We start from the raw sequence: 11,758 nt of genomic DNA on the forward strand, positions 1-11,758 counted from the left end.
TAGCCTTAGGGATAGTAGTTTTGGCATGTAGGGCCACATGCTTTTCCTTAAAGCCCTCGTGCTTCCTATTCTTATGGTAAATCGCATTAAAATGATAAAAATTTGACCTAGCATGCTTTTTACCATTTTGCAAGGGAATAGGCTCAACGAAAGTTACCTTCCTTTTTACCTTGGAGGCTCCCCCTTGACTAGTGCCTCCTTGAGCCTCGACCATCTTCTTCCCCTTGGGGCATTGACTTCGGTAATGCCCTTTTTGTTGACACAAGAAGCACACAATGTGCTCCTTGCTCTTCTTTGTCCCGGGGGTGGTCTCCTTGAGCTTCTCCTTGCCCTTTTGTGCCTCTTGGCCCTTCTTCTTGGCCAATTTAGGGCATTTGCTCTTGTAGTGCCCACTTTCCCTACACTCAAAAAATATTATATGATTTTTATTTTTAATTGAAACATTTATACCTTCTTGTATAGGGATGGCACTTGCTCCTCCATTTGATATTTCTTGAATTTCGGAGGTGGCACAATCTTCTTCTTCTTCACTTGACCCGGATGTAGAAGCTTCTCCTTCTTCTTGATCCGGCGTCACCAAGAATTGCTCCCCCTCAATCCTAGAGGTGGAGGCTTCATCATTTTGAATGTGAAACAAGGAGTATGCTCCCTCCTTGTTCCCTTCGGTGCATTCCCTTGAGGATGAAGCTTCTTGGATTTCCTCTTTTTGGTCTTGCTCCAAAGAGTCACCCTCTTTGGATTCTTCATGATCTTGTACAGTGGAGGGGATCTCTTCATGAAGCTTGGCCAATTTGCTCCAAAACTCCTTGGCATCTTCGAATTCTCCAACTCGAGCCAAGATGTGGCTAGGCAATAAGTTGACCAGAAGCTTGGTCACTTTGTCATTTGCCTCGCCCCTTTGAATTTGCTCTGAGCTCCATCTGCTTTTCTTTAGAAGCTTGCCCTTGGAGTTCGTTGGAGCTTTGAAGCCTTCCATTAGAGCAAACCATTGCTCTATCTCCATCATAAGAAAGTTTTCGATTCTTGATCTCCAAGAATCGAAGCTTGCCGATGTGTATGGTGGAGCCACCCTTGTGTCAAATCCAAGTCCATCTTGGAATTGCATCTTGAAGTTGAGCTTGATAGAATCTTGAACTTGAAGAATTTGCTCCAACTTCTTCACCCTCTAGCTTTTCTTGATATGTTTGCCCCTTCCAGCGGTGATTCCGGTGAAGAGCAACCTTGCTCTGATACCACTTGTTAGGACCAAAAGTAGCTAGAGGGGGGGTGAATAGCTCGTCGCGTTCGCTCGGTGCTCGGCGTTGCTTGTTCCTTCAAAGATGTGCAGCGGAAAATACAGAAACAAACACACAACGCTAACACGGTTGGTTTTACTTGGTATCCACCTCACAAGAGGTGACTAATCCAAGGATCCACACCAACACACACACCCTCCACTAAATAAAACTCTCCTTTGTGGTAACTACCAAGGGCGGAGAAGCCCTACAATATTCAATACAAGAAGAGAGGGAAAGGATACAAGAAATACAAGCTTACAAGCTTACAATGAGTACAAAACCCTAACCCTAGCTTCTCTTCTTGGCTTTGATCCGCCTCTTGACTTGGAGAGCTTCCAAGATCCTTCAAGAACTGGCGATCTGAGCTTTGTGAGCGCTGTGGAGGAGTTGGCGAGAGCTCTGGAGTGAATCGGAGAAATTCTGTCTGAAGCCATCGAACGCTGCGGCCTTAAGCGGCGCCAACGGTCGGATCCCGATCGATTCGAATGTTCCCAATCGATCGGGGAGGCTTTGGATCGATCCACGGATCGATCCAGAGCGCCTCTGTGCTCTGGAAACGCGCCTGGATCGATCCACGGATCGATCCAGCGCTTATCGCGCGAAGCAGCCGCGTCCCAATCGATCCACTGATCGATTGGGACCTCTGGATCGATCCACGGATCGATCCAGAAGCTCTCTGTTCGCTGGGACAGGTCTGGATCGATCCACTGATCGATCCAGAGCCTGGATCGATCCACTGATCGATCCAGAGCCTGGATCGATCCACTGATCGATCCAGCACTTGGTTTTTGTCCAAAACCAAGTCCTAAACCTCCCAAACCAACATCCGGTCAACCTTGACCTGTTGGTATGTCATGCCTAGCATCTAGTCACTCCCTTGACCTGCTAGGACTCCCTTACCAAGTGTCCGGTCAATCCCTTTGACCCACTTGGACTTTTCTCTGTGCCAAGTATTCGGTCAATCCCTTTGACCTACTTGGACTTTTCTTCATGCCAAGTATCCAGTCAATCCTTTGACCTACTTGGACTTCCCAGCACCAGATGTCCGATCATCCTTGATCCATCTGGATTTTCCCTTGCCTGGCTTCATTCACCAGGGCTTTCACCTAGCTTCACTCACTAGGGTTTTCCATCTGCCTAGCTTCACTCACTAGGACTTTCACCTGGCTTCACTCACCAGGATTTCCATCTGCCTAGCTTCACTCACTAGGACTTTCTTCTGCCTGGCTTCACTCACCAGGACTTCCTTCTGCCTGGCTTCACTCACCAGGACTTTCATACTGCCTAGCTTCACTCACTAGGTCTTTCATTTTGCCTAACATCCCAGTTAGGACTTCCCGGTCAAGTATCCGGTCAACCTTGACCTACTTGACTCTTCTTCAATCAATATCTTATTGTCAAACATCTAAACCCAAACCAAGACTCAGCTTGGTCAAACAGGTCAACCTTGACCTGAGGGATGTTGCACCAACAGAAATTCCCTTCCCCAAGTGGAACATGATGAATCAATATATTTGGGCCTCCTTCTGATAGTATTGTACCGTATGCCATCACATTTTCACGTTGCTTCACAGCCAAGTTACATTTTTTTCCCCTTTAAGAACAATAAGAAATTGTATATGAATATCTAAATTTGAAAGAAAAATAAATTTGACATAAAATTAAGAATTATAGAACCTCCAAGTTTGAAGTGCCACATTCATAAACCTCCACATCATCTCTCCATTTTGGGTCATTCATGTTTGAGGACTTGTTTGATATCACAACCTCACAAGTTTGATTATCAACGACCTGGGCAAGTTGAGCCTTCAATTTCTCTACTTCAGCCTTCAAGCTCTTATTCTCCTCTGATTGTTCTTTGAATTTATCGATTGAATCCTTTGGGACTGATTCCCTATTTTTTCTAGCAGTTTTAAAGTAGAGTTGGGGTTTTACACATCCTCCCACGCCTCTAACACGTCCATAGTGTTCTCGATTTCCTAAGGCAGTGGTTAACACATCATTCATCCCAGAAGATTTGAACTCTCCTTTGACTTTCTTTTCCAACAAGTCATCCTACAATATGAGATAGTAACATATCAATACAAAAATTTCAATATTATTTAGCAAGTCAATATGAAAATTAGATAAAAAAAATATTTACAATTTTTTCGGCGACTTCTGCTATCTCCATATTTGTTATGTTGCCAGATTTATCCTCGCGAGCTTTACGCCAAAGTATTGATCTATCAACTTCCTCATGTTCAGCAATTAATTTTTTCTCCCTCTATAATTCCAAAAATGATTAGTTACATAATATTAAATACTTGCTTGAAAATGACAAATACAATGCTTCGAAGCTTACCAATTCAGCCTCTAACCCGATGTAACCCTTGCGAGACAATCTGTGATGGTATTTATAATGCATCGTTCGTTCTTTTTGCTTGTTATGAATAACCTACATAGAAGATATATTCATAAACACTTGTATGGATTATATATATATATATATATATAGCAAATGCAAATGAACAGACTTTAAAACAGACAATTAATTACAGACTTTAAAATGAACAATCCAATGTATAACACGTGAAATGTAAACAATGTAATCTGAAACGTGAACAATCCAATGACTTTAAACAGACAATTACACATTGTTAAGCAAACAATGTATAACACGTGAAAGCAATCTGAAAGCAAACAAAGTAGATATCTTGCTGCAATCTGAAACGTGAAAGCAATCTGCAAGCAAACAAAGTATAAAACTTGCTGCAATCTGAAACGTGCAGGAACTTGCTGCAATCTGAAACGTGCAGGAACTTGCTGTAATTTGAAACATGTAAGGAACTTGCTGCAATATGAAGTAAGGAACTTACAAACAGAATAAGCAAACAAACGTGCAGAAACTTACAAACGAGCAGGGAACTTACAAACGTGTAGGGAACTTGCCACTGAAATGTAAGGAACTTACATACAGACTTTAAAACATGTAAGCAAACAATGTATAAAACGTGAAAGCAATCTGAAACGTATAAAACTTGCTGCAATCTGAAACGTGACCAGAATTTAGAACAGAATTTACAAACGTGTAAGCAAACAAACGTAAGGAACTTACAAACAGAATTTAAAACGTGTAAGCAAACAAACGTGCAGGAACTTACAAACGTGCAGGAAATTGCCACTGAAATTTAAGGAACTTGCAAATCCTTACCATTACGTGCAGGAACTTACAAATGTGTAAGCAAACAAACCATTAACTTAACTATAAAGACTTGTAAGCAAACAATTTATATTCCATAGAATTGTAAATGTAAATGAACAAATAACACTACACAATCAATAAATGCAGGATTTTGAACTTGCAAATACAAAAGAACAAACAACACTATACTGTAAAAAAGTTGCTACAATCCTTAACACCATTACGTATGCTTTCCCTAACACCATATAAGTACGTACCTCCCATGATGGATGAAGTCTCTCATCTACAAATGCTTTCCAAACTGCTTTTGGAATCTGATATTGACTCGGTGAAGAACTTAATTTTTCAGGATTGTCTTTATTTGGCCAAACAAATCTGCTAGTGAGCTTGTTTTTGAAATCTCGCCATTTTTGAGATGCTGAATTCATCACAGCAGCCTCGCTTTGTGGTGCTAATTCGAACACATTCTGCAACACAAAATATTAGTTGGTACTATTAATAGAGAAGTTGAACACGAATAAGGAAAAAATCAACATACAAGCTAGATGATTATACAACTAATATGATAAGAATGAATAAAAGAAGGCAATGACGACATAGAGTTGGAAAGCTAATTTCATTTGGGATTATATTTATATATTAATCTTACCGAGATCTCTTCCCACACTTTTTGTTTTATATTTTCTGGAACAGTAGGCCAAGACTTTATGTTGATTGGCACCATAGTTCTAGCAACAGAGCCAATGTACGATTGCAATGCCTTTCCATTTGCATTGTATAATGGGCGCCCCATGTCATCATAATCAATCTTCGCTTTTTTCCCCCATCTTGCAGCTGCAGTGAGTTTACACATTGATGTAGGACCTCGTTTATTCTTCTGCACATCTACAGAACGTTCTTCTCTATCAGTAACTCCATGTAGCTCCGCATCGACTACTCCATGTAGCTCAACATCGGCTACTCCATGTATCTCCTCAACTGCTACTCCCTTTTTTTTACGACCCATCGAGTATTATCTACATAATAACATAAATGTAACCAATGTTAAAATTTGTACAATAATAGTAACATAAACATGATGTATATAATTACAATTACACATATAAATAAATAACAACACAAGCGTACATATGATATAGAATTGCATAACATAATTACTTAAAGTGCATACAGCATTACTTCATGTTCAAAACATAAACATTGGATAAAAATACAAAACATCATTTTTTCTTTTTTGTGACCCATACACCCTCAATTTCTGATCTAAAATATCTTTCATGTGCAGGAATACAATGAGTATCAACATCATCAATTGGTCGCGAATCTGGAATACTGCTCCAATCATCATCATCTCCCTCATAACATCTATTTGAAACTGGGAGCACAATTGACCATCCTTTTTTTAATGGGTCATCAATATAAAATACTTGGTTGACTTGACTTACAAGCACAAATTCGTCATTCTTGTGTCCTCGTTTGTTCAAATTAACTAAAGTGAAACCACATTCATCGTTGTTGATTATTCCTTTGTCATTTGCAACCCACGCGCACTTGAAAAGAGGAACGTGAAATTGATGATAGTCTAATTCCCATATTTCTTCAATCACTCCATAGAAAGACACATCAGCTAGCAAGGGATTCTTATCTTTAGCACTACATACAAGCATGGTGATGGCAACTAAAGAAACCCCACTGTTTTGGCAAACTCTGTCATCATCCCGTGCCTTTGTTTGGTATAAATTACCATTTATCACATAACTATTATACTTAAGGATTTGCACACGCGGTCCATGGGCCAACCATGTTAATGTCGATGTTGTTCCACCATTGCAACTGTCAATTTCAGCAGCCACCTAACATGTATTCAATTTGAATATGGTGATTAAAAATAGTAGATATAAGTTGTTCAGCGCAAATGATAATAATAATTTAATGAATCTAGTATCCACCTTTGCACGAAACCAATCAATAAACCTCTTATTGTGAGCATCTTGTATCCACCTTTCATCTTTCTCTTTTTTGCGAAACATTGATTTCAAAAATGTTTTATGTTCACTGTAGAAGTATTAATATATAAATTTGTGTCAGACATTAGACCATCTCAATTACATATGCAGAATCATAAATAATACAAAACACTTACATTATATAGGGAGATACTTCTTCCATATTTTCTAGCACAGTCAAATGTGCTTGTTGCAGATCAACTTGTGGCACTACAATTGGTGTGTTGCATGCTTGCAAGCCAGAAATATTTGCTTTCGAGTCTCGGATTGATTGAGGGACTCCAATAGGATCAACACCATTAAGATATTCTGAACAAAACTCAATTGCTTCTTCTGCTAAATATCTCTGAACAATGCAACCTTCAGGATGTTTTCGACTGCCCACATAACTCTTAAGCACCTTCATGCATCTTTCAAATGGATACATCCATCTGAAGTAAACTGGTCCACATAATCGGACTTCTCGAACAAGATGGACAGTTAAGTGAAGCATGATATCGAAGAAAGATGGGGGAAAATATTGCTCCAATAAGCAGAGTGTAACAACCAAGTCAGATTGCAGCTTATCTAACTTGGCTACATCTATAACCTTGCAACAAATATCTTTGAAGAAGAAGCATAATCTTATGATGGCATATCTAACATGTTTTGGCAGTACATCACGTATGACTATTGGTAAGAAATGCTGCATTAATACATGACAATCATGGGATTTCAAGCAAGTCAACTTCAACTGATCCATGCACACAATATTATTCATGTTCGAAGAGAAACCTTCTGGAACTTTTATATCCTTTAATGACTTGCACACTTGCAACTTTTCTTTTTTTGTGAATGAGCACGCAGCAAGAGGAAGATATGTTCTTTTCTCCCCAACTATAGGTGTTAATTCAGGCCTAATCCCCATCTCAACCATGTCCAACCTAGCTGCCACATTATCCTTGGTTTTTCCTTTAACATTCATCAAAGTATTAATGAGGGATTCAAAGACATTTTTCTCGATGTGCATAACATCAAGACAATGCCTTACATGCAGGTGTTTCCAGTAAGGAATATTAAAAAAGATTGACTTCTTCTTCCAACATTTTTTAAAATTTGTTACTCCTAAATCTTTTTCTTCTATATTGACTTCCAACTTATTAGCCTTTGCATTCTTTATTTTCCCTTTCACACTTATCTTCTTTCCAAACTCACACCTTATGTCAGAAAGTTTGTCAAACAACTTAATCCCAGATAATGGTCTAGCTGCTTCTCCAAGTTCCTCCATGCCATTAAACTCCTTCATTTGCCTACGATATGGATGAAACCGTGATAGGAATCTTCTATGGCCAGCAAATGACATTTTCTTCCCATTTTCCAAGTGTCTTGCATAAGTATCTTCTCCGCATACTGGACATGCATAATAACCATGTGTAGTACATCCACTAAGGTTACCATATGCAGGAAAGTCATTGATGGTCCATAATAAGACTGCTTTAAGAGTGAAGAACTGCCTGCGATAAGCATCATAGACTCCATCAACTCCTTCCCACAATCGTTGCAAATCTTCAACTAGCACCTCCAGATAGACATCAATATCATTTCCAGGCTGCTTAGGCCCTGAAATAAGCATAGTTAGCATGATGTATTTCCTCTTCATACACATATTTGGAGGTAAATTATAGTTGACCAACATGATTGGCCAACAGCTGTACCGACTGCTAAGGTTGCTATGAGGATTAATGCCATCAGCTGCAAGTGCTAGGCGAAGATTTCTTGGCTCACTTTCAAAGTCAGGCCACATATGATCCACCAACTTCCATGATGGTGAATCAACTAGATGGCGTAACTGACCAACAACTCTTGTAGAATCTGCATGCCATGTTAAATTTCTCGAGGTCTCTAAAGATTTAAACATGCGCTTAAATCTTGGAATGGGAGGGAAATACCAAATCACCTTAGCAGGAACATCTTTCTTCTCAACCTTATTTTTGTTTAGCTTCCACCGTGACAAACCGCATCTAGGGCAACTTACGCAGTTTTCATATTGCTTCCTATAAAGAATGCAATCATTTGAACAAGCATGAATCTTTTCATGAGTCAACGCTAAACAACTCAAAGTCTTTTTTACATCATACATGGAGGATGGTAGATTGTGATCATTTGGTAGCATATCCCCAAAATCTAATAGTAGATCTGAAAATAGAGCATCACTCATTCCATGTCTTGCTTTGGTATTGTACAGTTTCACAAGTGCACTCAATTTTGTGTAACGTTCGCATCCCTTGTACAACGGCTTCTCTGATTCCTCTAAAAATTTCATAAACGCTTCAGGATTTTCTGTATAGTTATCGTACGCTGCTTCACACATATGAGCGGTTTCAAAGTTGTCATAATCATTATTAATTGGCCCTTGGTTGACACTCCATTTTACTTTATCATCTTTAGCAGGCTCGCCATGCCAAATCCAATTCACATAGTTTTGACTAAAACCATGGAAATAAAGATGCTCTGAAATGGACTTAACCGGCCCTTTTTTAAGATTGATACATTTGCAACAAGGACAATGAATGTCATTGGGGTCAATATTCGGATTCTGTAAACAATCTCTAATGAACTGTTCCACACCCTCCTCATACTGTTTGGACCTTCTATCCGAGTATTCCAGGATTTATTCATTTCAATCTAGCAAAATCCCTAAACAAATAGGTCAAAATCTGAAGATATTAAAGTAAATAAATAAAAGTTAAAAAACATACTACATGCAACTCAAAATGTAAAATCATTGGAACTTCAATTTGTGAAATCTAATACACGTAAGAAGAGACATACCAAAGAGGTTGGTGTGTGGTATGAAGAAAAATTTATTAAAATTAATATACTAATCTCTAATGGTATTAAGTTGTTTATAATATGTGTTGGTTAACAAAAGAGTAAGTAGGAATCTGTGTGAGTAAGAAAACATTAAATGAATCAACTTGCACACCATTCTTTAACACACCATTCTACAAATCTTGATTTGGTTAAGGGTTTCCAGCTTTAGCCATATCAAGAGTACGAATCAATGTTTGGAACTAACTTTAGAGTTGCTGAAGAAGCATAGAAAACAAGCAAGTCTATGTGCTAAGTCTATGTGCTACTAAGTCTATATGCTTAATCTATGATACAGAGTTTCATGAAAAAAAAAAAGAAAGAAAAGAAACATACATACATAGAGTACTCTAATGAATAAAAAGTAGATAGTCTTACAATTTGTGGTTTCAACAAGAACATCTAATGAAGATTTTTCTGTGTGTTTTCAAACGCCAACAAAAGCTCTAATTCTATTGTTTAAACTGTACATATTTCATAATTTAGTTGTCCTCTACTAATTGGCTCATAATTTTGGATGGAATAATGCTTAGTTAGTACTTGCATTTTTGCTCATGAAATTGGCTCATGGAATAAATAGTACAGTTGCATGTCTCATTCCTTTTAACATAATAAGAGATTTATTAGCAAGAGGTTTGTATTTTTTTGATGTTATTTCCTCTAATACCTAGCTAGCTAAAGAATTGAAATTTTATATGAACATGTAATTTTGTGTGCATAGACAATCAAACTTCATATCATTTTAAGATTATGACCAAAACTATATCCAGGTTATGTATGCATTAACCTTGCATACAAAGAGTTGGAAGGATATTTATTTTTGTATGCGCACACTCACACTAACATTCACATTAAATTTCATATTATTTTTGGATTTGATATTAGACTTTTTCTTTATCTTAAATAGTTAGGAACCCCATCTACATTTAAATAGAATGCCCTTTGTACCTTATTGGTTGACTTATTCCTAGCTGCTCTATTCCTTCTACCCACTGCTACCCTCTCTGCCTTCTATATCTTATTCCTAGCTGCCCTTTGTACCATGGTCCTTGCTTTCACTCATATTACAGCTGGTAAACAAACCTCTGCCTTCTATATCTTATACATTTTTTGTTACTCTATTGAGGCAAAGAAGATTGATGTAAGTTAGCAACTTTCTGACCCTCTAGTACTTAATCTTTGGATCATTAAACACTTGATTTAATTGAATGTGTGATTCACTTCACAATCTTTTTTTTTTTACTTTAAAATTTGTGATTCACTTCAATGCAACAAGGACTTACTTGTATGGTTGGGGAATTAATCAGTTTTACTTTCATGGAGGTAGGGTTCAGATTGAAAAAATCAACAGTACACAAAAACATAAGGTATCAGGTAACAAAGAAATACCTATAAATCTTCAAATTGATTAGACCAAAACCTCCAATCAATTCTTCCTTCTGTTCCTGCAATTGAGGTTTTAAGGTTCTCAGAATTCCATAACGATTGTTGATCAATGACAAGGAGAATGATTTCGTTAATTTGAGGATTCAAAAGATTACCGTAAACCTAAGGAATCACAGAGGAGGCAGTGCTGTGGAGGAATCGTGGTGGAGACGAGTGATGGAGGCCGGCGGCGTCTGGAGGCGGCGGTGACAAGGATGCGTGAACGTGGGTGAGAGGAACGACAATGGCGATCGCCGGTTAGGGAGGAAAAAGGGTGAGAAGCAGCGACAGAGATGATGAGCGTGGGTGTGAGGAGTGGCGACGACAAGAGCATGTTAGTGAGAAGAAAGGGAGAGGATCTATTGGGGCTTGAGCGGGGGTGATCTGAGGAGTGGCGACGGCGAGGGTTAGGGATCGCGTGAGAAGGAAGAATCGGCGAGGGAATAGCTTGGGCAAAAACTAAAGACACGGCTTGGGAAAAAATTAAGAAGTACTCAACTATATAGATTATAATTAAATTACTATATTATATGGTGATATTACTTCATCAATTATCCATATAAAATTTATTTTATAACTTATTACTCCCCCGAATATATAGTATGAAGTAAAAAGTCAGATAAAATTAGAAGTGAGGTTCACGTTTTTAAATCTATGAAGTATAAATTTGTATTTACTGCATTAAATTTATTATCGAAGTTGATTATCATATATTACTTCGCACTTGTTGATTGACGAAGTAAACAGTGGCGAAGTCTATTGTCGATTTTCACATAGTGAGCGTAGCAAGATAAATAATAAGATTTCTTTTCAAAGATCAATGCGAATGAAATCATATACTAATTGAATTGAGAATTTTATCTTTGTTATATAAACACGAACTTTCGATAGTAACTTTATCTTCGATGAATCTTAACAAGATCAAGTGTTCGTGTCTCTTTCGATATTCAAACAAACACATTCCATCTATCACATAAATTCATCAATTTGGAGAAGAAGAACAATTTAAAATTAGT

General features: G+C 38.0%; 2 protein-coding genes across 2 annotated transcripts; both read right to left on the reverse strand.

The window, feature by feature from the left end:
- Positions 1 to 2,872: 2,872 nt before the first annotated feature.
- LOC122000025 lies at positions 2,873 to 11,199 on the reverse strand. Its single transcript, XM_042554604.1, has 7 exons — positions 10,859 to 11,199; positions 10,707 to 10,762; positions 5,111 to 5,477; positions 4,719 to 4,928; positions 3,622 to 3,714; positions 3,421 to 3,543; positions 2,873 to 3,332 (listed from the first exon to the last, which is right to left on the reverse strand). Exons 3-7 carry the CDS (start codon positions 5,465 to 5,467, stop codon positions 2,946 to 2,948), a joined length of 1,170 nt encoding a protein of 389 aa, XP_042410538.1. The 5' UTR covers positions 5,468 to 5,477; positions 10,707 to 10,762; positions 10,859 to 11,199; the 3' UTR covers positions 2,873 to 2,945.
- LOC121999300 lies at positions 5,682 to 11,076 on the reverse strand. Its single transcript, XM_042553999.1, has 5 exons — positions 10,859 to 11,076; positions 7,664 to 8,500; positions 6,605 to 7,492; positions 6,411 to 6,516; positions 5,682 to 6,314 (listed from the first exon to the last, which is right to left on the reverse strand). Exons 1-5 carry the CDS (start codon positions 11,074 to 11,076, stop codon positions 5,682 to 5,684), a joined length of 2,682 nt encoding a protein of 893 aa, XP_042409933.1.
- Positions 11,200 to 11,758: the final 559 nt, after the last annotated feature.

The sequence above is a fragment of the Zingiber officinale genome, chromosome 7A (genome assembly GCF_018446385.1).
Source record: "Zingiber officinale cultivar Zhangliang chromosome 7A, Zo_v1.1, whole genome shotgun sequence".
NCBI classification, from domain to species: domain Eukaryota; kingdom Viridiplantae; phylum Streptophyta; class Magnoliopsida; order Zingiberales; family Zingiberaceae; genus Zingiber; species Zingiber officinale.